Raw genomic sequence first — 25,358 nt, forward strand, 5'->3', positions numbered from 1 at the left:
TTTGACTGCCGAGGGGACTGGACAGATCGCCCACGTCGACGACCCCTCGGCTACCTCGGCGACTATTGCGGAGCCAGTGCCCGCGAGGCGCCGGAGCTGGTCCCCTCAGCGCTGTCCGGGCCAGTCACCCGCGGGCACGCCATCGAGAAGGGAATGGCCCCGGCGCTCGCGCCCAACTGGGGCGCCATGCGAGAACGGCCAGTCAGAGCTCTCCGGCCGCTTTCCGGCCCGGAGCTGCCCGGCTGACAGCACCGCCAGGCTGCGCACTCCGCGGCTGCCCGCCGGCCCCGCCCCTCCAGCAGGCCCCGCCCACCCGCCGAACCCATGCTCGGCCCCTGACGAGGCTCGCCGGAAATTCCCGAAGCCCCTCTTTTTCCTTCCTCTCCTTTCCCTGCTCTCCCTTTTCCTTTCACCCGGGTTCCCTCAGCCGTGATTTACCCCCTCCCCCTCCTTCCTTCCCCATTTGAAATCAAGATGGAGGCTCGTGGCTGCCGCCGGCGTCCGTGATCCCGGAGCTCCCGCCGGCCACGGGCCCCCCGCCTCGCGACTGCGTGTCCGGCGCGGCGCGCGCTGCTGCCCGCGCTCCGGCCGGCGCCGCCGAGGCCGTGGCTCCGCGCCCCCGCCGCGCGGTCGGCTCGCGACTCCCGGGTGGAGTCCTCGTCTATGTGGGCGCGCTCCTCGGGCCGAGCCGTCGCCGCCGCCGCCCGCCGCCGCCCCGGGGCTCTGCGTCCGCGCGCCGGGCGCGGGCAGCTGGGCGCTCGGCGCCGCCAGATCCGGCGCGGAACGGGCGGCGCTCGGCGCTAGGGGCGCGGGGCCTGAGGCGGGCGCGGCCGCGGGCGCTGCCGCAGCCATGAGCGGCAGCAGCGGCGGTGCCGCCGCCCCCGCCGCGTCCTCTGGCCCCGCCGCCGCGGCCAGCGCGGCCGGCTCGGGCTGCGGGGGCGGCGCCGGCGAGGGGGCTGAGGAGGCGGCCAAGGACCTGGCCGACATCGCGGCCTTCTTCCGATCCGGTGAGTGTTACCGCGGCCGGCCGCCTGCCCTGGCGGCGCTGCCCAGCGCGGTAGGCGGCCCCGGGCGCACCCGGTGCCTGCCCGCCCTCCGGGCCCCGCGCGCTCCCGCCCGGGCACTGCACCTTCGCGCCGGGACTCCAGATCCGACCCGCCCGGCGTCCTGCTCGCTGCCCACGCCGCCCCGCTCGCGGGCTCGCTTTCCTCGCTCCCTCCCCAGGTCCTGGGTTAAATCCCCCCTTTTCTGCCGGCGGCGGCGGCAGCTCCGCGAGCTGGGGCGCCGGCTCTTTGTCTCTTTTTGCGGGAGGGCCAGGGAGACGGCGGCGTGGACGGCGTGGGCGGAGGCCCCTGCCCTGGGGCCGAGCAGACCCGGTCAGGGTCACTCCGGGTCCGGGAAACCGGCGCTCCTCTGTGCGTGTGTCTGGCGAATTCAACCGGGTTCTCGTGCTCGGTCCTTGAGCCTGTCATCCCCGGCCTCAATCTACCCTTCTGTGAAATGGGGCAGCCGTGGTACCCCGTCACCTAGGGAGGGCGTCAGGGGGCTTGGTGAGCCATTGTCTCGGGGGCGGCCCGGGAGAGGCATGTGGGGCTTCGGGGGCCGAGGCTCGCGCGGCCCTGCGTGGGTGGCCCCGGGTCCGCCCAGGCGAGGAGGGGTGGCCGCGGGAGAGGCGAGCGCCGTGACCGGCTGCGGGAGGGGCGTGGGTGTGCGGCGCAGGGGGCGTGACAGGGCGTCCCCGGGATCCCGGCGGCGGCGCCGCCTCCAGCCCAGCGCAGATCCCGCGCGAGCGGGGCCCGCGGCCCCGCGCCCCCGCGCCCAGCCCCGTCTGCTCGCGCGTGCGGGCGTTTGCCGAGCGGCGGGAGGCGGCCGAGCTGTCCGCGGCCCGGAGCGCAGTCTCCGGCGGGGCGGGGAGGATGCAGAGCCGGCGCTGGAGAGCAGAGGAGGGCGCGCCAGGTCGGTACCGGGCGGTGCGGGGTGCTGGCCTTGGTCCCCGTAAGCGCGGCCGGGTCGGGGATCCCGAGGAGCCGGGAGGCGCGGGGGAGGTCGGCGGCTCGCGTTTCTTTCTCCGTGGCTTCTTTCAGAACCAGAGCTTAAGATCTGGGGAGAACCTCTCGGCACCCGGGGTGGCGAGGAGCAGCCGCAGGGGAGGGCAGTGTCGGAGGCAGAAGTTGCTGTGCGGGTGAAACCTAGTTCAGCGCTGGCTGCCCTGTCTTCTGGGTCTGCCAGGCGGGGTTATTTTCGACTCAGTTTTAACAGGTTGGTTGTGCCTAGGAGTGACACTCTTGGCTCTGCAGTGTCAGTTCAGGGTTAATAGACTTACCAGTGCTCCTCCGGAGAGGTCCCCGCAGAAAGCAAAGGTTTAGGACACCCTGGGCTCCTTGGAAGGAAAGCCTCTTTTTGCGTGTGTGCGACCAGCCTGGTAAGGCAACCCCGTCTTACCTCTTATAGCAGAACTGGGACGTATTTCCTTCATGCCCTGAAGCTAAAGTCTAGCCTGTCTCCTTTCTGTCTCTACCACCTGTCACAGAATAATAGAATCCGTGCAGAATTGAACTCCACTCTGTCAGAAAGGCTGTTGTGCCCCGGGAATGGAATTTTTGGTGCTCGTGAGACCGATTTTACCGATTTTATTCCAGCTCTATTATGCATACTACAGAATTTGCTTCCTTTTCTGCCAAGCGCCCCAGAAGACATCAGGTCGAACTGGACTGGCACAGAAAACTTGTTCCCTGTCTAGCGGCTCTTGAGGGGTTAGCATTTGCTCTTTCTTTGCCTAGGCCTGGCTGTACCTGTCCGCCCAGGCTCCTGTTAGCGTTCAGTTTGAGGCAGAACCAGGTAATGCTGCTCCCTGGCTTGGTGCTGACTTCACAGACTTCCCCTTTAGTTGTTTGATTTGGAACCAGGAGTGGGGCAGCCAGGTTTTTGGTAGGATCAGTTGCAGCGGCCCATCCCAGGGATAGAATGGAATCTCTTTTAAAAGTGCTTCTCCTGGGATGGGCTTGGGGCACAGAGGGTTCAACCACTGCCCAGACACCTGCATCCCCTGTCAGAGTGCTGATCGAGGCCCAGCCACCCTGCACTTTTGATCCAGCTTCTTGCTGATGGACCTGGGAAAGAAGTGCTGATGGCTCAAGTACTTGGGTTCCTGACACCCACCTGGGATACCCATTTGGCTTTCCTGGCTCCTGAGTTTGGCCTGGTCCAGGTGCAACTGTTGGAGGGTATTTGGGGAGCGAACAAGTGGATGGAAGTTCTCACTCTGCCTCTGCTCTCTCTCTGTCACTCTTTCAAATATATCTTAATTTTTTTTCCACTGCTCTGAATTCCTGTCCTAGATCTTGCTTCTAGCATCTAGGCCAGTGGTATCTAGCAGAGGGTGGAGAGGGGCTTTTCCCTTGGTGGGGTGTGGTGGGGAGGGGTTTGCACAGTCAGGACCAATCAATCAGGGGGACCCTGGGTGGGGAGTTCATCTGTGAGGGAAGCAACCAAAGGGACCCTCCTGGGCACTTTAGATTGAATGTGATGGCTGAGGAGAATGAAGCAACCAAATCTGTCCTACAGTCTTTTCTAAGATGTGGAAATGTGGAAAATAGGTTCTCTTTGATCAGGGTGTAAACATTTTTCCGGAGTGTTTTTAAACTAAGATGACATAGACAAAGGCTTTTTGATGGTTTTCTTTCTCTTCTCAGCTCTGACACCATGTTTGCTTGTCTGTCTTATTTTCTTCTTGTTATCCTTCTCATGGCTTCTGTAATCAACTTTATGTTCCTAGCCACAGGTTGAAAACTGGTACCCATGGTTGAATGAAAGGAAAAAAAAATTTGGCTTGTTAAAACTTTTTAGCAATTACAGCAGTTCAGAAGTAGAATGAGCTGCTGTGGATTTCTCCATTACTGCAGGTGTTCAAGGAGAGGCACTGCCCCTTGCCAAGGTTTGGAGTTGGTCGCTGGGGACTGAACACCTTCCCTGGAGAGGGGTCAAGAAGGTAGATGGTACTGGGGAATACTTCCCTTTCACTCTGCACTTTATTCCCCACTTTTCTTTGAATAGGTTAGGGCTCCGGAGCCATGGCTGCCCTTCTGAGGGCTCTGCGGTGTCCACCTTGCTCAAGGTCTCACCCTGTATGCTGTTGTCTCATTTTCCCCCAGGACCTCTGCACAGAAGCTCCCTATTCATTTCGATGATCCTGAACACCCATATACAGACCTGGAGCATAGCAGGCAGGCCAATTTGTGTTCAAGTGGCTGGAATTGAAATGTGTGTGACTGTGTGTTAAAGGGCAGCTAAGAGATTTTTTCTGCAAGTGTTAGTGAATTTTAGACTTCACTTTTCTCCTTTGTACAGAGCTCAGCACTGGAAAAGAGAAAGTAAATTTCTAGTTTTCAAAGCCAAAGGAGAAAAAAGGGAGAATCACAGAAATGAGCTAGTCCAGTTTTCTCAGTTTTATGGATGAGGAATCAGATTTCTAGGGAGGTTCCATTACTTACCCCCCCATCCTCACCCCCCCACCCCACCCCTGGAATGGGACCCAGGTAGAGGTGGGGTCAGGGCCAGGAAGCTTGCCCTGGATGCTCTTTCTCAGATGACTCTCATGGCCAGGATGTTGCTTACATTAGTTCTCAGCCCCACTGGGACCAATCACTTTTATTGCCAATCTATTTTGGGGCCCTGTTCTTGTGGCAATAAATCGTTCTTTCAGAGCTCCCTATTTAACCTTGCAGCCATGTGGGGGGAGGGGTGCTTACATAAATGCATTATTTTTAACCTGCCTGGCATGCGTTAGGTTGGCGTTAAATGAATGTGGAGAATAAAGGTTTATGCTTGTTCCGGAGCCATGATCTGCCATGCTGGGTTTCTTTCGTCATTAAATCTCGTTCTGGACTCGTGGCCACAAGCCCCTCTCTTTCCAAGCAATGTTGAAGAACATGGAGTCTGTTGCTTGGTGAGGGAGCGGCTTGGGACCTTCCTATGTGTTGATGTGAGGCTTTCCACCTGGAGTGCAAGGGGAGCTTTTCTTGCTGTTTGTGTTTCCATACGACTTAGGCGTGGGCCCCCAAGCTCACCATGCTATCTGTATCTGTTGCAGTCGGGACCTGGCGGCTCTGGACATTGTGAATACCAATAATAATGGCTGTGAGGTGTGTCTTCATTACCTTTGGTATTTTGAAAAGGGAGGCTGGAGAAAATGTGGTTTGTTGGTGAATGTAGGCTTCTCCTTCTTAGGTGGTACAGTCACACTCAGTTTTAGAGAAAAGCCAGATTTCTCAAACAACTCCTGTAAGTGACATTCAAAAAACCAAAGAATAATAGGAAAGTAATCATTGTAAACTGTCTTGACTGATGTAGGATATTGTATTTTCCTTTTTGCAGCTTAGCAATCTGGGACTCAAATGGAGATTTGTATGAGGCTATTTTAACTCTTTAAATAACTAACCCAGGATTTAAATGAGGTCAGTGCTGGGGTTCAAAATGGAGCATGTTTTAGATATGTTCTTGAAATGGATGTTAACAATATGTCATTAGGATGGTCTTTTTAGGCATTTTAAATGTGATAGATTTGGGATCTGTTCATAACTGAAAGTGAAAGATGTTTTGGAGCTTTATAATCAAAATAGGTTATATCTGATATCTATTTGATGACTCCTCTGAGAAAGTAAGTTTTAATCTCACATCCTTGGCAGAATTCCAGAGAAAAGTCAAACTCCTAATCAACAGCCACACTTGACCGCGTGTAAAATCACTTGTGTTGATGTGAATGAGCTGTGCTTTACTATAAAAAGAAGTTCCATCACCACTCTCTCCTCAGTTCTATAATGAATTAGGTTTGATTTCCTTAAGTGCATTGTCTTGACACATTTTTAATAGTGCCATTGGCAGGAGGTGGTAGCTACTGCATGGAAGTGGGGCAGTGGGTTTAGTGACTGTCAACTGGTCTCTGGTGGAAGGCAGTGGTCTATACTGACCACTTTTCCCTCATTTCTTCCTCTTCCAAGTTTCTGGTCCCGTAGGCTTAGGTGAACTGTTAGGGGTGATTCTGCATGGATATGCTGTGTTCCTTATCTTCTCACCCCCATTTAAGCTGATGGGGCCGCAATGGGAGCAAGGTATAAGCAGGTGTACATGGTGCAGCCACAGAGCTCTCTGGTCCTGTTCCAGATTCTGTTGACAGCTCCTCAGCAGGGCGGTGGGAAAGGGAATGAGCAGGCCCTGGGAGACTTCTCAGTGACCCTCGCATTTCTGACAGCAGTGTCATTCAGCTGGAGCCGTTCTGGGAATGCTCCCTGCTGAACCTCTGAACTGGGGGACAAGGAGCACACAGGAGTGGAAAAGGCCCTGGGAGGCCTTCTTGCTCCCCTGCCCTGTGCCTCCAGTACTGACTAGGGCTCCTCACTCACCCCAGGGTCTAGCCTCCGGAATTTAAAAGAAGTGGGGATTTCTGTCTGGTCTTCCCAGTGTGGTCTCCTAGCTTGTTGTGGATATTAAGCCTCACAGACAGACATGCTTGTTTATTGGAAATCTTGCTTTCACATTTAATGGTTAGTAAGTGCCTGATTACTGGTTTTCACTTCTTATTCACCAATGGAAACAATTTCCTTACTGAATAGTTGTGTTGTTACTTTAATTTCCTCTTTTTTGTTTCTTCTCCTTGTAAGGAAGTCCCTTGAAACCCAACTTTTAACAACCACTTGTCCCCTGGGAAAAATTATCTGTCAGTGAGGGATACAAAGTATGTGCAGAGGTGGGGGGAGTTGAGCTGCAGGAGTGGGAGGGTTCCTGAGGTTTCTCCCTGGGGCACCTGGGACGCCTTGGTAGTGAGCCGCCTATTTGGTCTGATGGCAGGTGTGCTATGGAAATGTAACACCTGCTTTTGATGATAAATGTACTTGAGTTTTAGATTCTTATTTTTATTTTAGTGAGCCACGTGTCTGTTCTTGCTGGTGAAGGTGAGGGAATAGAGCAAACCTGGTGTTGGGGAAGCATCACTTTGGGCATTGTCATAAATGAACACATTTTAGCCATTGATTGATACCAGAACATTGCATGAAAGTTAGCCAACACAAAGACTATGTTCTAGGTCTGTGGTGCATTAATTTAGCACTGTCCATGGGAGTTTATCAGGCTTGTTTCCTTGGTATGTGGCCCTCTTATGGATAGGTATGAATCGCACATGTTTTCCCATTTAAGAGGGTTTCTGGAATGGCTGTCCTCCCTCAGTTGCAGCAGAGACCTGTCTGCTGTGCTGTTCCATCATGGCCCTGCTGCTAGGAAAGGCTGGGGCCCTTTGCCATCTGTCTCCTTACCTGACTGCTCTTAGCACTAAAACAACAAAGGTGTGAGCAGGTAAATTGTAGTACATCCATGACAGCAGTCTCAAAAGGCTATCTATTGCATAGTTCCATTTCTATGTGATGTGTGACATTCACAAAAAGGTACAGCTGTAGTAACAGATCCGTGGCTGGTCTCCTGGAGTTGGGATGGGGAATGTGACCACAGAGGGATAATGGGAAGAGGAGATGGGGGACCATGGAGTTATTTTGTGTCCTGGTTGTGGTGCCGGTTACAGATGTTAAAGTTCATAGACCTATACACACACATAGACACAAATCAAAAAACCACAACAGTTAACTGTAGTTACTTTAAAATACAATATTAAAAAAGGCTGATAACAAACTGGAAGAAAATCATTCTTACAAAGAGTTACATATATGCACAGTTAACAAAAGCCTTTCTCAAATTAGCAAGAAAAATAGGCAAGCAGACAATCAGAGAAGTGTGAATGGCCAACAGAATACTCAGCCACACTACTAATCGGAGAAATTCAAATAAAAACAAAATACCTACAGAAACCGAAGCCAGTGTAAGTTGTTTCTCCAAGTAAACTGTAACAAAATTGAGTCATTTTGGAAAGATTTTTTTGTGGATTTGGGAGAGAGTAATAGTTGCTCAGTCTGCACTATGAGGTCTAAGCCTCCTATAACTGCTAAGGCTACTCTAGGGGAACCCTAAGACAGATAAGGGCAAATAAAATCTCTCCCTGTGATTCTGTGAAAAGTGTTCCCTTGGCAGTTCATTGGGTGCGTAAGTCAAGTCCACTGAGTTAAAACACTCATTCGGCATGGACAGTCACCATTTTTTTCTGCTGCAAAATATCCCATTTCAGTGATTTTTGCTGCTGTCCAAATAGAAAATGAAAAGCGCACATGCTCTGGTTCTGCAGTGGCTCAACAGTCCTGGTGTTAAACGAGGAATTTCCAGGGCTACGCTTCATTTGGTGGGAGGAGTGGTTCCTGCATTAGTTGCAGGGGCTGGGTGGTAGTGGTAGTGGTGGTCATTTGCCCTCAGCTCCTAGACCTTAACATATGTTGAGGACTCATGAATTAGTTTGTAAGGTATTAGTCTCCTCCCTATTTAAGACTCATAACCATAAAATAAACTCTTCTTCAGCTTGAGAGAAACATTTCACATAAATGTAGAAACCTCAGTATTTCAGACAGGGTTTGTGGGGTGTGTGTGTGTGTGTGTATGTATGAGTATGTATCTTGGAACAATCATAAAATAACCCACTTTGGAATTCGGTGGAGTAGGTAGTTTAGTGCAAGAAGAAATAGCCATATCGGAGACTAATATCTGAAATCTATATTAGAAGAGCTAATATTCCCTAGTATATATGAAGTAACATGTAAAGTGATATATCTTAGAGAAAAATGTTTTAATTGTAATTTGAAAATAATGCATATGAATTGTCCAAGGTGTTGGTGAGAACTGTGTATGTGTGTATATGAAAATTGTTTTCTTTGATTTCATTTCTCATGTCCATTTGACATTATCTCCATGGTCACAGATTCCTTTCTTTGCTGCTGTTCCGCTGAAGCTCGTGAGGGTGCTGCTGGGTCAAATGGATTCTGAAAGTTTTTCCTTATTTATCAGATGTGCTAGGATCTGAAGGAATACATAAAACATTTATTGTTTTTTAAAATTGTTTTTGGATAGCTGAACTGATAAGGGCCATAAAATACAATTTCTGTGATATTTATTCAGAAGCTCCCACACAGGTATTGGGAAACAACACTTTGATTAGAGTGTTATAAATACTTTCACTTAACCCTGTCTCCCTTACCCAATAAAATCTCTAAAGCTTGAATCACCTGTATTTTGACATCCAAATAACTGGAATAATTCCTTCATTAATCGCATGCTAAACAAATAGGTTTTTCTTGTGTGTAGGTAACATTTTAGAAATATAAGTTTATGACTATGAGAAATTTTTTTCAGCACTCACTTTCCTTTTGCGTCCCACATGATGGTGGCTGGCATGCCAGGAGGGAGCACTGATTGCTCGGAAATATAGCTTGTGCAGGATATGTCTCGTATTTTGATTTTAGTGTCTTTATGCCTTTGTCTCAATTTTGTTGCAACTTTCCTAATATATCTTGGGTCCAGGAGCCTACAGAATCATGTTAATTTGTTGGTTTTCAGGTCATACCTCTACCCTGTGTCAGTTCAGATCAGTATACCTTGATAAATTGCTGCTCCCCATGGAGAGGCCTCATTGTAGTCATTTAAATCCAGCATTTTGTTAGTTGTTGGTGTCTTTGTTTCCCAGCATTTAATCGCAAAATTTGCTTGATTGATTGTTGGGCATTTTTTCCATATGTCTTGGCATTTTTAGGTCCAATTTCAACTCTGCTGGTTGCTGATTTCGTAGTAGACTTGAGCCTGTTTGGGAGATGGGACCTAGGTCCTGAACCAAAGAGCTGGAAACTTCCGTGTTTGGGCCCATGCAGAACTGGGGTGTAAACCTGTAGATCTCCTGAGAAATGAGTGCGTCCAGAGGCAGTAACCTGCTTGTGGTTCATAGGAGGATACAGTATCTTTACTTCCTTTTCTCCAAAAGCCATTAATGCCATCCTCTTAAGGAAGTCTAGAAAAATCTTTCTCACAATTATTACTCAGACTACTGCCACCACTGGTTACCACCATTCAAGTGCCGGTGGCTACCAGGTACTGTGCAAGGTGTGTTATATACCTTTTTTGTTTGTTTAGTTTAAATTATTTATTTAAGCCATCTCCTGCCTTAAGCAAAGAGATGGAAGATCAGTATAATGGTCATCATTTGATACAAGTAAGGAAGGTGAGCTTAAGGTCCCAGACACCTTTCTGGTCTGCTTGTTGAGTGGTGGTCCAAACCAGAGCTGTGGTCCCCAGTGGCTATAAGGGTCCAGGTTCTCATTATTCATCTTCATAGGCAGTTGGAAGTAGATTCACATGAGGGTTATGGAATAGAGTATATTTCCCATTTACCCATGGAAAAGGCTTGGACCTGAAGTGGAGATGGGGGTAGGCTATGAACTTGGGTCCCTTGGGTCTCTTGTGCCTTTCGTGGTACGACTTCAGGTAGACATTTAGCATGCTCTCGCCCATGCCAGGGAGTGTGAGGAAGCAAGTGAGGGCCTTCCCTCTGTGAGCTGATCCCTCCTCGCCGTGGGTGCAGGTGGGACTGACCTAAAAGTCTAGAAACCCTGGACCCAGCTGCCGCCGCTGGCATTTTCCTCCTGGACCCTGTTGTATACTTTTATGGATGCAAATACCCATCAGCAGGTGGATGATGCTCTTTCGTGACACATGAGGATGTCAGTGTCAGTTCTCACTGAGGGTAAATGACCTGCCTTAGTGTGCTCTTTAAGGGCTGGACTTTACACCAAGTGCTGTCCAGTCACAAAGCTGTCCGGGCCTTTACCTCCCTAGTGGAGGGAGAGAATAGAAGTGGCTCTCTTCTCTTTACAGCATCCACAAGATTCTGCATTGTCATTTTAAAGTCTAAACTGAATGTGTATGTCCTTGTGTGTGGAGAATCAAAGCTATAATTTACAAGTCTCACACCAAATAAAAGTTGAGTGAAAGATTCCAGCATAGACCAAGTATTTTTCTTCTTTTGGTTTGGGCCCTGTAATTTAGTTTCTGTTCCTTTCCTCTTCTCACCTACTTAAAATTGGTGTTGCTTTTTACATAAATAACTCTAGTAGCCCCAGCTTTCCAGTTGAGGTGTGTTAGCTATGTTGAGATTTACTGGCTGGAAGCTGCCTCATAGCCTGGGGAGACATCCTGGCTGAAATGTGGGTCCTCTGTTTTCTTGGCTGCCTGGACTTGGACTTCGGTGCTGGGGTGGTAATTTAGGGGTGGGGTGGCAGTGTGGACAGGGTGGGCGTGGTTAGCCACCAGGGGAGCTGGGTCAACCCTCTGCTTTGTGTGACATTGTAACCATTCCCAGTCTTCCTCCCTCACAAAGGAAAGAATAGGCCTGGGGAGTGAGATTGCAGGAGGCTTTTGAGATGCTTTTTTGGGAATTGTTTTTTTTTTTTTTTTTTTAAAGGGGTACAGAACTCTTTATAGCTGCCTTGTTGCAGATATTCTTGTTGTTGCTATTGATGTTCATCAAAATGTGCAGGGGGTAATGTGATGCTTTACTTGGTTGAGAGCAGGGTTACTTCCCACTGTACTTTTTTTGTGAAATAACTGAGGCATGCATTCTGGACTTTTCTGTTTGTGGGGTCTGGTTCCCTTCACAATTGATAGCCGATTTTATGGGGTGCTTGCTTAAGTTTATACCACATACAGCATCTAAGCGTTAGTTCCCCTGCATCGTTTCTACACTGGGGACATGTTTTTGTTGTTCTGTGTGTCTGTGTGACTCCACATTTGCCGGAAGTCTTAGTATTTCAGTTAGAGGATGATTGACATGCTGGTTGCTTGAGGGCAAACATTATCTAACCAGAAGGTATATAAGGCCCTGTAAAAACTTAGAGGTTTCCATTTTTCTTGGTTTCAGGTTCTTTGATTTTTGTTTACTTTTTTTTTTTTGAAACTGTTTAAAATTTAAAAAAAAAAAAAAAAAAAGCAGAATTGGCCTGGCATTTGATGTACAGTTATGGGTTGCTTTGTCTTTTTTTTTTTTTTTTTTTTTTTGGGTAAGATTTATTTATTTATTTGAAAGGCAGAGTTACAGAGGCAGAGAGAGAGAGAGAGAAAGAGAGAGGTTGGTCTTCCATCTGCTGATTCACTCCCCAAATGGCTTCAATGGCTGGAGCTGAGCTGATCTGAAGCTAGGAGCTGGAACTTCTTCCAGGTCTCCCATGTGGGTGCAAGGGCCCATAAACTTGAGCCATCTTCTGCTGCATTCCCAGGTACATTAGCAGGAAGCTGGATCAGCCAGGACTCAAACCAGTGCTCATACGGGATGCCAGTGGCACTGCAGGTGGCGGCTTTACCTGTTTTGAGTGCCGGCCCCCCCCCTTTTTTTTTTTTAAACAAATAAACATAGTACAAAACTCAGATTCATATCAGCCTAGGTGAATTGTCATTTTACTCAGTGTTCCGCTATTGGTTCATGTCCTCATTGTTGACTACATTTAAATAATTTTATTTGCTTGTTTTTTGGAAGGGAAAGACTTTATTTTGGAAACCAGAAGTCATAACTCAAGCAGAAACACAGACTAGATCTCTGCTTGTTTCTATTTCACTATGTTGCTTTGTCTTCCTGTCACTCTTTCTGAATATAGATGCAGTGTACATATTATTTTTTATCTGAATCATTTGTGAGTGAGTTGCAGATGTGATGATGGTCTTTACCTCTAAATGGTTCAGTATGTATTTTCTAAGAGCCAGGATATGCTCTTACATAATAATCAAGATCAGGAAATTACTTTTGATATAATATCATTATATAAATCCACTGTCTTTAATAAAATTTCCCCAAATGTCCCAAAAATGTCCTTTTTGGCAATTAAAAAATTATCCAGGATCCCATTCAGGACCAATATTGCATTTCATTTTTGTGTCTCTGGTTTCCTTTAATTTGGAACATCTCTGTAGCCTGTCTCCCTTGTTAACATTGGGATTTTTGAAGGTCACAGGGCAGTTATTTTGAAGACTAGCCCTCAGTTCCATGATTCCTCACAATTAGATTTTGGCAGAGGGCAGTGTCCTCTATGAGCATTGCATCTGGGAATGTGTGATGCCTGCCAACCACTGCAGTGATCCTCAGATCAGTTGGTTCAGGTAGTGACTATCAGTCTGCACTGTATTTGTCTCTGTAATTAGGGTTTTGTGGGGAGACAGTTTGAGGTTTTGTAAAGTCCTCTTTCTCCATCCTTTCATTTGCTGTTTGTAGCATTCACTGATGATCTGTACCTTAATCACATTAATTGTGACTTTCCTAATTTCTTTCTTCCATTTTTTTTTTTAGGTGGCTTTCTATTGAAGGAGGAGCTTTTCCTTCTCAGTTTATTTATTTGTATGTGTAAGTCCTCTTGGTTCCCTGTTTTATGCAGTGAGTTAAAATTCCTTGCTATCATTATTTTGTTTGATGCGATGAAATTGAACAAGACCCTCTAAAATTTACCTTGAAATGTGGCCCCTTAAAGTTCCATAGAAATGCTATCCGGGGTGCCACATGCGCTACTGGAATTTGGGGTGCCTTATGATTTCACCACGGGCTTATTACTAAATCCCCGATATTAATAAGCCCAAGAGGGTTCTTGCCTAATATTTAGAGAAGAATTCTAAATACCGGCACAGATAAACGAGGCAGCATGGTACGTTTTAAGCTTTTATTTAGTGAGAAAGATGCATAGAAGGGTGAGAGCTTATTTGGGGGGAGAGAGGTGAATAGGGGTTCATACCAAGCACCAGGAACCAGCCAAGTGGAACAGCATCTAGGCCAGGAAGCCTAGAGCACATGGCCCAAAGGCCATGCACCCTGGAGGCACAGGGCTATAGCAAGCCTTGTCCTGGCAAGAGGCCAGGGAAGAAGAGCAGAGCTCAGGCACATTGTGCCCTAAGTTTTTAACCCACTTCAAAGGGGAGTGGTTAATTAACCTGATTGGCTGGTGGGCACCCCGGTGTGGCCAGGTAGGGGAATGAGGCCACACAGGGGCGTGGCAAAGGCATCAGGTAGGAGCATGAGGTCACACGGGGGCGTGGTCTTCCAGTTCACAAATCTGATCAATTTTAACCTGTATGTCTGCCTACTTCAAAATGATCTTAGGTTTGACTGGAGGTGGAGGTGGTGGATCCCTTCATGCTGGCTCCTTTATCTTTTGTGACCTATCTCCTTCCCTTCTTCCTTTTTCTCTTCCCATTTCCTCTCTTTGATTTGACCCAGCTCTGGGATCAGCCATTTATTTCTCTGGTTCATTTTAGAAGAGAACAGTATTTTGACACACAATCTGTGAACTAGGTGTGTTCATTACTACAGAGCTATTGCTGCTTCTAGACTGTCACAGTGGAGAAAGCTGGGAAATGCATGTGTGTATGTGTACATGCATGCGTGTATACAAGGATTACACATGTGTACACAGATTGATCACATTCTGCACCTGTCTAGTTCAATAAAAGCCATGTGTTTATGCCCATGCCTTCAGTTTCAGTCTTCTTTCCAGGTTTGTAATTCTCTTCTCTGACAGTGAAAAATCTGGCTTTCTTTATGTTCAACATCTTTACCTCTTGACACAGTTATTGAATATTCAGAAAGTACTTTCAGAATGCTAACCTCCATCTTCAAGTTTAAACTGTTCAGATCAGCAGTTAGTGGTCAGCTTCTGTTCAGCTCAGGGCCTTGTCAGTTAGTCATCCAAACAAAACAGATGAAGTCATGCTCTGCACTCCCCAGAGGCATGTTTAAGAAAAGAGCTGCCAGACTCCTTCAACAGCTTACTTTCTGCTGGTGTTGAAGCACAAAACTGAAAAACAGGGAGTTGCCAGAAGAGAGATGGCAGATTAATTTCTAATAGAGACTGTTTATGAGAATGACACTTGTTGTGGGAAAGGCAGGTTTATCATCTTCATCTCAACTTATTAATTGCTAAAGAGAAGCAATACAAAAGAAGGTGTTGAGCTAATAAGAACAAGGTATCTGCAGGTAAGACCTGGATGAACATGGGTGTGTGATCCATGATGATGGGCTGGGCCCAAGCTCCTCTCAGGAATCCAGTACATTCTTTGAGCAGGGAGGGAAAGAAGCCAAGTTCATATGTTGGGAGTAAGTCATGACTCATGACTTGAAAGAGTGTTGCTTGCTACCCTTCATTGACTAAGTATTTCTTCCCAGAAACCACCTGCAGTAAATTTAATGCAGCTATGTTTATGCTTCAGTACGGCATTTCTGGGAAGAGTGTGTGTGTGTGTGTGTGCACTTAGTTCCAGAAATCATGCAACAGTGGATGAGATCTCACGTTACTGGCAAAGTATTTGCCATTCTCTGTTTTTCTGCATTAAGTGATGACATGAAACCTGATTTGTGGAGACAGTCTCAGTTTCGTGTTGTGTTCTGTGCTTTGCATAAGTGTTCTCATAGTTACCTGATTGTGTTCTGGAAAGTTTGGTCTCTGTAATTCTAGAAGCCCTTCCTACTACTAGGCATTTTAGCAAGAAAGAAGAATCATAATTCATTTGTTAATGTTCTAAGAGGGAAGGCTTTTGACATTTAGAAAATTTGGAGAGTCATGACTCAGGGGAGTGGGAATGATTGCTAATGGGTCAGCTATGTTTGGGAAAGCTTTTGGGGTAATGGATGTGTTCTGGAATTAAGATATTGGTGATGGTTGCACAACTTTGAAAAGATAGTAAAATCATTGAATTTTACATCCTTGAAAGGGAGTGAATTTGTAGTGTGAAGTTGCATATCAATAAAAAAAGGAGAAAATCGTCATGGCTAGATTTGTAGTACATTCCAGATTATTCAGTTGCTTCCGTTATTTAGTGCTTACTGTGTACCAGCTGCTTGGTTTCCACTGCACCTACAAGGTAGGCAGTGATACTGCAGTTTTATACCTCAAAGAAATGGAGCTCAGAGTTTTTTTTTTTTTTTTTTTTTTTTTTTTTTTAAGATTTATTTATTTTATGTGAAATGCAGAGTTATATATAGAAGGGGGAGGGGAGAGAGAGAGATATCTTCCATTCTCTGGTTCACTCTGCAAATGGCCACAATGGCCAGAGCTGGGCTACATCGAAGCCAGGCCTTGCTACTGACCCAGTGGCTGTTAGGGACAGATGCTTGACTGACCACACTCACTGGTGCTTCAATAAAGGCTACTCAGAGCCTGACTGGAAGTAGGAGTTTGCTGATGGTTTCTTCTACCTGACAAGTATCACATACTGAGGTGTTTCACTCTACTTTGGGAGTTTTCTATGTCTGTGTTTTTGGTATCAGAGGATAATAATGAAATAGTTTTTACTTGAAGAAGGGATTGTGGATAAGATCTAATCAGGCTTCAGTTGTGATTTGATGGCATATTAGGAAATTTTGTAGGACACCTTGGATTAACTTTTTAATTTTTATTAACATGCTTTTTATTTATTTGAGAAGCATATCTTCTATCTGTTGGTTTACTCCCCAAATGTCTGCAACAGCCAGGGCTAGGTCAGGCTGAAATCAGGAGCCAGAAAATTCAATCCAGGTCTCACATTTGGTTGGTAAGGACCCCACCTACTTAAGCCATGACTGCTGCCTTCCAGGATGTGCATTAGCAGGAAACCGGTGTCAGGAGCCACAGCAGGACTTGGATCTAGGCATTCTGATAGGGACATGGGTTCAGCCACCATGCCAAACACTGTCCCTTGGGTGTTAACTTTTTAGGAAGTGTTAGTCAAAAGGAAAAGGCAGGACTTTGCTTCTTTACAGACTGTTTCAGAACTCGTGGGATATTTTGGGATAGTGAAGGGCATAGCTGAGAAAGTTGAAACTGATGATGATTTAGTTTTTTTAATGAGCATTCTGGGAAGTTGAAGGGAGAGGCAGCTTTCTGTCTAGATCCTGCTGAAAATGATCTTATATATTACAAATTGTAGCCAGTATTTTCCTGCTATGTTAGGTTTTGTATTCCTGACTATTGGAGGCACCTTTACTCACTAGAATATGGGTACTGAGACATACAGTACATTGTTAGACTAAAAAACAGGAGCTATTAATTTCGTACCACATACACTGATTTGCAAGGATTTTCACTGTGCCTCTCTTTTTAAAATTTTTTTTAAGATTTATTTATTTATTTGAAAGAGTTACACAGAGAAGGAGAGGGAGAGGGAGAGAGAGAGAGAGAGAGAGAGAGAGGTCTTCCATCCATTGGTTCACTCTCCAATTGGCCGCAATGGACGGAGCTGTGCCGATCCAGGAGCCAGGAGCTTCCTCCAGGTCTCCCACGTGGGTGCAGGGGCTCAAGGCGTTGGGCCATCTTCTGCTGCTTTCCCAGGCCATAGCAGAGAGCTGGATTGGAAATGGAGCAGCCTGGCGCCCATATGGGATCCCGGCACTGCAAGCGGCAGCTTTACCTGCTATGCCATACCGCTGACCCCAACTATGCCTGTTTTAGAACTGAGTTGACACTTCATAGCAAGTATTTTAGCTTCACTTGAAAGAAGATACCTCAAGAGGAAGACAAATTTGTTTGGCTTTGAAATTACTTTTGAATATAGTCCCTGAAAGAAATGAACTGCTGAAGACTTTGTGTTTTGCAGCATTTTGAAACCTTCTTCCCTGATTATGTACATTAAACACATGTGAAGCAGGCTGGGGTTTGCCTTCTGTATAGAATGTCTGCAAAGGGACTTGAGCCTCTGAGGGTAGTGCCTCCTGCTGTGTGGTGACCTTTTTTTATGATGTTTGGTCTGTCATCTTTATACTCATCTTTATGGCTCAGAATTAGCGCTTGAAGTAGTTTTCATCTTCAAAGGACTTTATGGGCATTATTTAATATACATGACACTGTGTGATGAATGAGTTGTTTATCCCTTGAGCCAAGTCAATATGCCAGGTGCCATGCAGCAAGCGAGGACACAAATAATACCACATCCAATGGGAGTTCATGGTCTAAAGAGGCAAGATGGTTAGGCAGATTCTCCTCTGGCCTCTATTAAAAATGTGTTAGGGAATAGTATAGAAATTAAAGTTATCAGAAGTGATCAACTACCCAGGTTGAAATTGTCTTCAAGGTGAAAATAAAATGAAGTTCATCTGAATTTTGAGATGTTCTTGAAAAGACAGTGTATCCGTTCCCATTTATCACATGTCACTTATCAATACGTGTGCTATTTCTGCTGTTACGGTGAAGATTTCAGTGAAGCCAGAGACAGAATCATTCTGAGTTCTCTTTCCCTGTTCATCCCTTTTTACCACTGAATTGCCTCTTTTAGTTTGCATGGTCTAGGTTGGTGCTTTGTAACCAGGGACATTCAGGAGCACCAGACACATTTCTGGCACTGTGGGTAGAACTGGATTCTAGTACTGTCTCCTTTGAGTTGAAATTATTCCTTCACTTGTGAGTGTCCGCTGCTGGGGCCTGCAGCCCAGCGCTGGCCCAGTGCAAGTTTCTATTAGAAGAAGCACAGTGAATGCTTGTGATTTGTGATTTAGGCCTGTGGTTGCTTAGCTTAGGCTGATAGAATCACCTGGGAAGTTTGTGTGTGTGTGTGTGTGATTGCTTTAAATATAGAATCTTCTAGAGATTCTGATTTAGTTGCTGTAGAATATGATCCTGGAACCTGTAGTTTGCAAAGGTCCTATTGGTAATTCAGATGCACAGCTAGTTTAGAAACCACACATGTTAGTTGTAGAGTATGGAACTATGGCCAGTGTTGAGTAAGGTGTGATAACTGCAGTTCATTCATTTTCTTATCTGGAGGTATGGAGAAAATTGATACAGTCCAGTTATGGAAGGGGACGTGCTTTGTGATGGAGAAGGTCCTGGCTCATTGAGGAGCCTTCTGCTATGTGAACAGACTGAAGGCACAATTGGCCCTCCAAATTCTCATTTGAAGTTACTGTGTTGCTATAGAGATGCTGTCTAGTGTTGAAGGAGATTAGAGAAATCACATCGTAAATTATCAGAGCAGATGGCATGTAATTTTAACACTCTCCTAGTCCATATTTTTATACTGATAGTTGAGAACACTGAAAATATCAGTTCCTACTTTGTTCTGTTACCTGTAAAGATGGCAGAGTTCATATACAGTAAGATATGTAGGTATGATAAATGCCACATACACAGTAAAAGGTGGTGGTTAAGTAAGGAGGGGGAGAATATTTGAAATATTTTAAGAATGACCTTTTTTTTAACTTTTATCTTAGAACCCAAATGTAATTTGTTACTTAAAACAATTGAAGGATCTATTTATTTATTTCAGAGTGACAGAGGTACAGAGAAAGCAAGCTAGGGCACTTCAGTCCTCTGATTCACTACCCAAATGCCACAACACCTGGAGATGGACCAGCCTAAAGCCAGGAGCCCAGAACTTCATCCAAGTCTCACATGCATAGCAAGGACCCAAGTACTTGGGCCTTCATATTCTGCCTCCCAGGCATAGGAAGCAGAGGAACTAGGACTGGAGCTGGCACTCTGATAGGGATTCAGGAGTCCCAAGCAGTGGTTCAACCCACTGTGTTATAATGCCACAATTGTTGTTTTTTTTTCTTTAAGTTCTACTTACAGATTTCATGCTCTCTTGTATTATTTTAATAACACCAATCTGTGATAACTTTTATCTACAAGGTTTACAGCAATTGAAATGAGAGATCACAGCTTTGCTCACAAAGGAGTACTTAAACATTATTTAAAATTTTTATTTTATTTTATTTGAAAGGCAGAGAGAAGGGAGAGAGAGATTGAGGATCTTTCATCTGCTGAGAGAAACACTGAGGTCTTCCATTTGCTGCTTCAATCCCCAAAATGCCCGCAAGAGTTGGGACTAGGCCAGGCTGATGCTAGAAGCTGGGAATTCTTTCCAGGACTCCCACTTGGGAGGCAGAGCCCCAAATACTTGAGTTATCACCTCTTTCCTCCCAGGGTGCACATGAGCAGGAAGCTGGAATTGGAAATGAAGCTGGAACTTTATTCAAGGCAGTCTGATACAGATGTCTCAAGGGTGTCTTGACTGCTGTGCCAAAGCCCAGTCCTGTTCACAAAGTATTATAAGATCATGAAGATAAAGGGTATTTTCCATATGGATACCTCTTTGCAATATTTTCTTTTCTCTTCTAGCCTGGCCTGGTAGTGAGGAACAACTGCTAAAGATGGTAAACACTGTAGGGCAGTTATTGCCTCTTGCGAGGTGCTGCAGCTTGACTGGAGTTCAGGAAAATTCAGACACACATGCAAACTGTTGCTTACTGTTTACTCTGTAGGTGGCCAGGGTGGCCATGCACTTGAAACACATCAAATTACTGAAATGATAATCCTATTGGTCTAATTTTAAAAATCTAATAAAAAGTTCTTTGGTGAGCATGTCACACCACACAGTAAAGTGGCTCCATCTCCTGGTCACTGTCTTGGAGCAAAGTAGATAAATATCAGATGGAATGAATGGGGATGAAATTGGCCCATTTTTGAAATGCATGGTTTGAGGAGGAGCTAGTTGTGAGGCAAGACAAAAGTATCTGCCCAAGAATCCTAGTGGTACCAGAGCAGAAGGGCTCGCTTATGCCCAGGCCCAGGACCTTGTTTTTCTGAGATTGTTTCTGACTACGGTGCCACCTGGATTTAGAGTCAGGGGTAGCTGTCCATGATCTTAATTCTCAGTAGGGAAGTATAAACTTTTACCTTTGACAGAGTTTTGTCCGTCTAAGCTAATCCGCTGGTCTGGATGCGCTGTCTTTTCCCGCCATCAGTCCCTTGTTTGTCAGTGACCTCTGTGGGAAGAATTTCCTCATTGAAATGTCTGTATGTTTAAGTCAAGTCCAGTTTTTCGCAGATAGGTCCTTTTGCCAATTGAGTTGTTTTAAAATCACCAGAGGCACATAAAGCCTGTGAGAAGCAGGGGCCTGGACCGCACAACGGCAGCAGAACGGATGTGCCTTTCCAGTTGGTCCTTGGGTGCACTGGTTGTGGAGCTGAGCCCTGCCGCTAAGTGAAGGAAGGGCTCTGTCAAGGAAACATGGGGATCCTTGCAGTCTCCTCCCACCTCGTGCTGCCCCTTTAAGATTCTCAGGAGCTAAGTTTTTCTTTTATTCTTCCTCTTGACACCCATCTTTCTTTCTGAGGTTCAGTGTTTCTGTGTACCCCTCCAAGGGACTCTCTCTTTTGGAGAGTGACTTGCCCAGCCCTTCCCAAACAGAGCCCCATCTGCTTGGAAGCAGGCTTAAAAATCCTATACATAGCAGTCATACAGCCCTCCTTCAGAGCGTTTTTAACTCTAACTGTGAAGCCTACAATTTATTTATTTACTTATTTGAAAGGCAGAGATCTTCCATCCACTGGTTTACTTCTCAAATGCCTCTAACAGTTGGGGCTGGGCCAGGCTGAAGCCAGGTGCCCAGAATTCAGACTTGAATTAGGCACTGGGCTATGGGATGCCGGCATCCCTGGTGGTGTCTTAACCACTGCGCCAAACCTACCCTCTAGTGGATCCTTCTTAACCTTGAGTTTCTGGGTTTCCCAGCCTCCAGAGATAGTGATGGCAACCCGAATGGAACCTCTGAGGGCTGCTTTGAGTGCATGCACTGAATCCAGATTTGCTGAATTAACGAACAGCTTTCTTTTCTAAATGAACTGGCCTTCTATTTTAACCTCCTACCCCTACCTGACTTCCATCCCTTTTCCTGCATTTCTCTTGTCTCTTCTTTAACAGTGCCACTTTTGGCCATTGTTCACCATTGCAAGGGACAGTCAGAGATAAGAATTTGATTTTAGAAGACGTCATATGGGGAGAGGCTCTTGGGTTCTTTGATCTATAACTTTAGTGTGAAGTTTCGAGTAGAGTGGTACCAGGGAGGTGCCCTCTTTTCCCTCTGCCCCAGGCCCCTGGGCCAAGCCCAGTCTTCCACATTCCCTTTCCTGTCTCTGCTCAGCTGCCTCTTTGCCTGATGGCATCTCCTGATTCTCTTTCTGCTTGACCTCACTCTGCTTGAATTCACCTCAGTTATATCTAATTTAAAATTTGCATGTGTGATGATTCTGATAAACTTGCTTAGCAAATAAACCTGATGGTTCTTATTTTGGTGGTCCTGGTAATTATTCCTAAAAAATAGATTTGGCTCACAGTTGTCCTACCATAATGTAATTTCTTCCTGATTTTTTTTGAGCTGTAATTTACATTGAGGCTTAATCTTACTTATATTGTGCACCCAGTGCCCAGCATACAGTCAGTGCTTGTAAATGTTTGCCGAATGAATGAACAAGTGATGGCTCCATGCACAAATGCAGTGGCCCGCTTTCATTTCTGTGGTAGGGGGCTGATGGCAGGCATTCACTGCTGAGTCAACAAACTTGGGCTGGATGCCTAGACATTTTTATGATGCAATGTATTCTCCAGGAGAAATCTGTGAGAGGATAGAAAGGAGAAAGGGAGACAATGAGTTCTTGCAGATGGGGAGTGGAGGTGTGTACATGCATATGCATGTTTGTGTGTACTCACAGGTATGTGCATTTGAAAGGCAGAGAGAGAGAGAAAGAGAGAGAGATCTCGAGATCTTCCATCCACTAGTTCCTTCCCTAAATGACTGCAATGACTGGGGCTGGACCAGGCCATATTCAGTAGTCTGGAACTTCATCCAAGTCTGCCATGTGGGTGGAAGGGGCTCTTCTTTGAGATTTAGGATCTAGTTGCTCAGGCTGAGGCTAGTGCGTGGTGTAGTGGGTAAAGTTGTCACCTGCAATGCTGGCATTCCATATAGGTGCCAGTTCTAGTCCTAGCTTCTTCAATTTCAATCCAGCTCCTTGCTAATGTGCCTGGGAAAACAGCATGAGGTGGCCAAAGTTCTTGGGCCCCTGCATCCAAGTGGGAGACCCCAGTGAAGCTCCTGGTTCCTGTCTTCCGTCTGACCCAGCCCTGGACATTCTGGTCATTTGGGAAATGAACCAGTGGATGGAAGATTTCTGTGTCTGTCTCCTCTCCCTCTCTTTCTGTATCTTTGCCTTTCAAATAAATAAATCTTTTTTAAGATCTAGTTGCCTCTGAACATTTTTATTTTAGTGAGTTGATTTCCTGACAAGTAGATTGTGGAAAAGTAACTTTGGAGGAAGATTGCATGGTAAGATTTTCTAAGCCCCTGCGGGTATTTTTATAGGAATGTTTTCTATAACCTGTTTAGAATGTTCTAGGCCCTTCTTTGTCTCCCCTTTTCTGTGTTTCACTTCCATTTTTGGTGCTTCTCCCCACCTACCACCCCTTCAAAGCTTTATTTACATGAACCTGAAAGAAGGCCACAGGGCCTTTTAAAATTATACACATCAGTATGAGGCCAACCCAGTTTTCATAAATAGGTCAACTTGTTTCTACAAAGTAGGATTTCAAAAACACTGTCTTCCTTTTAAGGAAAGATGACCATTGTTGAAATCTTAACCCTGCTGCTTGGGTTTGTCAGAATGCCAGCGTTAGAAAAGGCTGATTTCTGGGACCTACCTTGGAGGAACCAAAATGTGGCAAAGGCTTTATTGAGGGAGAGCCTTCCGAGGGCCAGACTTGGTGTGAGGCCTCAGATGGGTGGACTGAGAAGGCCTAGAAGGAGCTCCCGGTCTCCTAGAAGCAGCTGGATTCATTGTGGGCACCAAGAGGAGTCATTACTAGCAGCATTTGCCTCAAACAGGTAACAGATTTTTCTTCCCAGTGGAACACGTGCTCTTGCTTTACTTAAATGCTGAACATTGATTTCTTAGTTAACAGAGTGACTTAAATCCCCCTCTAAGTTCCTTTTGCTAATCATTGTGCTTTTTATCTGCTTATCTGAATCAAATAACAGTATTGCAATACTGAGTAGATTTTCCCACCATCATACATCAGGAAGGGAAGACATTAAGGTGAAATTTGCAAGGTCGTTCTTCAGAGTTATCTGAGAATAGATACTTTTAAAGAATGGTAGTAACTTCTGGCATCATTGGCAGAAAAGTTTCCAGAACTCTGTCTTCCTTTTGTGAAATTGAGAAGAATCCAGATTAGCCATGGAAACAGTGCTCACAGGTGTAAATATTTACAGCCTTACAACCAGGTGTGCCATCCCCAGATTAGTGCAGTTGTTCATGGGCCTTACAATCCACCAGAAGATGCACGCATTTAATTTTGTGTGCTGTTTACATAGGATAGTATAAGAAATACTCTTTATAGACAGTGAGAGAGACAGAGAGAAAGGTCTTCCTTCCGTTGGTTCACTCCCCTAATGGCCTCTATAGCTGGCACTGCACTGATCCGAAGCCAGGGGCTGGGTACTTCCTCCTGGTCTCCCATGCGGGTGCAGGGACCCAAGCACTTTGGCCATCCTCCACTGCCTTCCCGGGCCACAGCAGAGAGTTGGACTAGAAGAGGAGCAACTGGGACTAGAACTCCAGGGTGCCAGCGCAGCAGGTGGAGGATTAGCCAATTGAGCTACGGCACCGGCCGAAATACTCTTTTCTTAAAAGATTACTCTAAAGTCTTCCAAATAGAGAGGCTTCGCATAGGTGAACTAAATAGACTTTTTACACATATTGTACTCATGTTTTTAAGCATTTCCCAAATAAATCTGAACATTGACACCAGAATGGGACTTATGCCGCCTGTAGTATAAATCTGTTCATTTTTCCTTGTCATTGATTTTTCAGGAGGGTTGGTGTCCAAGTTCTTGTTTCTGTGTAAAAGAATAACTTGATTTTGGATTGTTTTGGGTTTTCTTTTATAGTGTTGGAAGTTTATGTGCATGTTTTCTTCCTCTTCCTCTGATCTGGAATTCTGCCCTTTTAGCTTCATTAGACTTCTTTGACTTGTTGATGGGTGCCATGGTTTGTGGGTTATGTTATCATTTACCATTTCAATTATTTAAATGACTTTTATTTATTTTCATTTTACTTGAAAGGTAGACAGAGATCTTCTGTCTGCTGCCTGCATCTTCCACCCCAGATGCCTGTAACAGCTGAGGCTGGGCCAGACTGAAGCCAGGAGCCAAGACCTTAGTTCAGGTCTCCTGCATGGGTAGCAGGGACCCAGGTACTTGAGGCATCACCTGCTGCCTGCCAGGATGCACATTAGCAGGAAGCTGGGTCTGAAGTAGAGGAGCTGGGACACAGATAAGGCACTGAGATGTTATGTGACTCTTGTGATGAGCGGACATCCCAGGTGGTGGCTTAACTTCTGAGCCAAATGCTTACCCTATTTAAATACTTGAATTCCTGTTACTACTTGAACATCTGTGGCTATCCTTTGTGTGTTAATTACTGATCTGTGTTTGGAATAACCTGTGTTGAAATTCAAGTATGTTGTTGGAAGTGTTACTAAGAAACACAGAAACCAAGTCTGCCTGGAGTATCTCTGGGGGTGGGGGTCAGAGGGGAAATTGTCATCCTTGTCCTTGGGGAGGGGAGGGCGCCTTGGAGCTGGGAGGCCTTGCCAGCTTTCCCACT

At 46.0% G+C, this 25,358-nt stretch overlaps 1 protein-coding gene, 1 long non-coding RNA gene and 1 pseudogene across 5 annotated transcripts in view; 1 reads left to right on the plus strand and 2 right to left on the minus strand.

Moving 5' to 3' along the window:
• Window positions 1–333: 333 nt before the first annotated feature.
• Window positions 334–25,358, plus strand: part of TRIO (trio Rho guanine nucleotide exchange factor) — a 375,250-nt gene continuing 350,225 nt past the window's right edge. For 3 of the 4 annotated variants that reach the window (XM_070056594.2, XM_070056595.2, XM_070056598.2), the window contains exon 1: window positions 334–1,007. In XM_070056594.2, coding sequence (XP_069912695.1) covers window positions 851–1,007 — 157 coding nt within the window. In that variant the 5' untranslated portion in view covers window positions 334–850. Of the gene's footprint in view, window positions 1,008–1,800; window positions 1,957–25,358 lie in introns of those variants that run through there. The other variant, XM_051853565.3, reaches the window with a different exon arrangement.
• On the minus strand, window positions 10,087–10,674 carry LOC149122309 (cytochrome c oxidase subunit 6A1, mitochondrial pseudogene; annotated as a pseudogene).
• Window positions 19,838–23,522, minus strand: LOC149122310 (uncharacterized). Its single transcript, XR_016220094.1, has 3 exons — window positions 23,392–23,522; window positions 20,592–20,680; window positions 19,838–19,947 (listed from the first exon to the last, which is right to left on the minus strand). It is a non-coding gene; the product is annotated as an uncharacterized LOC149122310 (long non-coding RNA).

The sequence above is a fragment of the Oryctolagus cuniculus genome, chromosome 14, assembly GCF_051225735.1.
Source record: "Oryctolagus cuniculus isolate XC-2025 breed Fujian yellow rabbit chromosome 14, ASM5122573v1, whole genome shotgun sequence".
NCBI lineage: Eukaryota > Metazoa > Chordata > Mammalia > Lagomorpha > Leporidae > Oryctolagus > Oryctolagus cuniculus.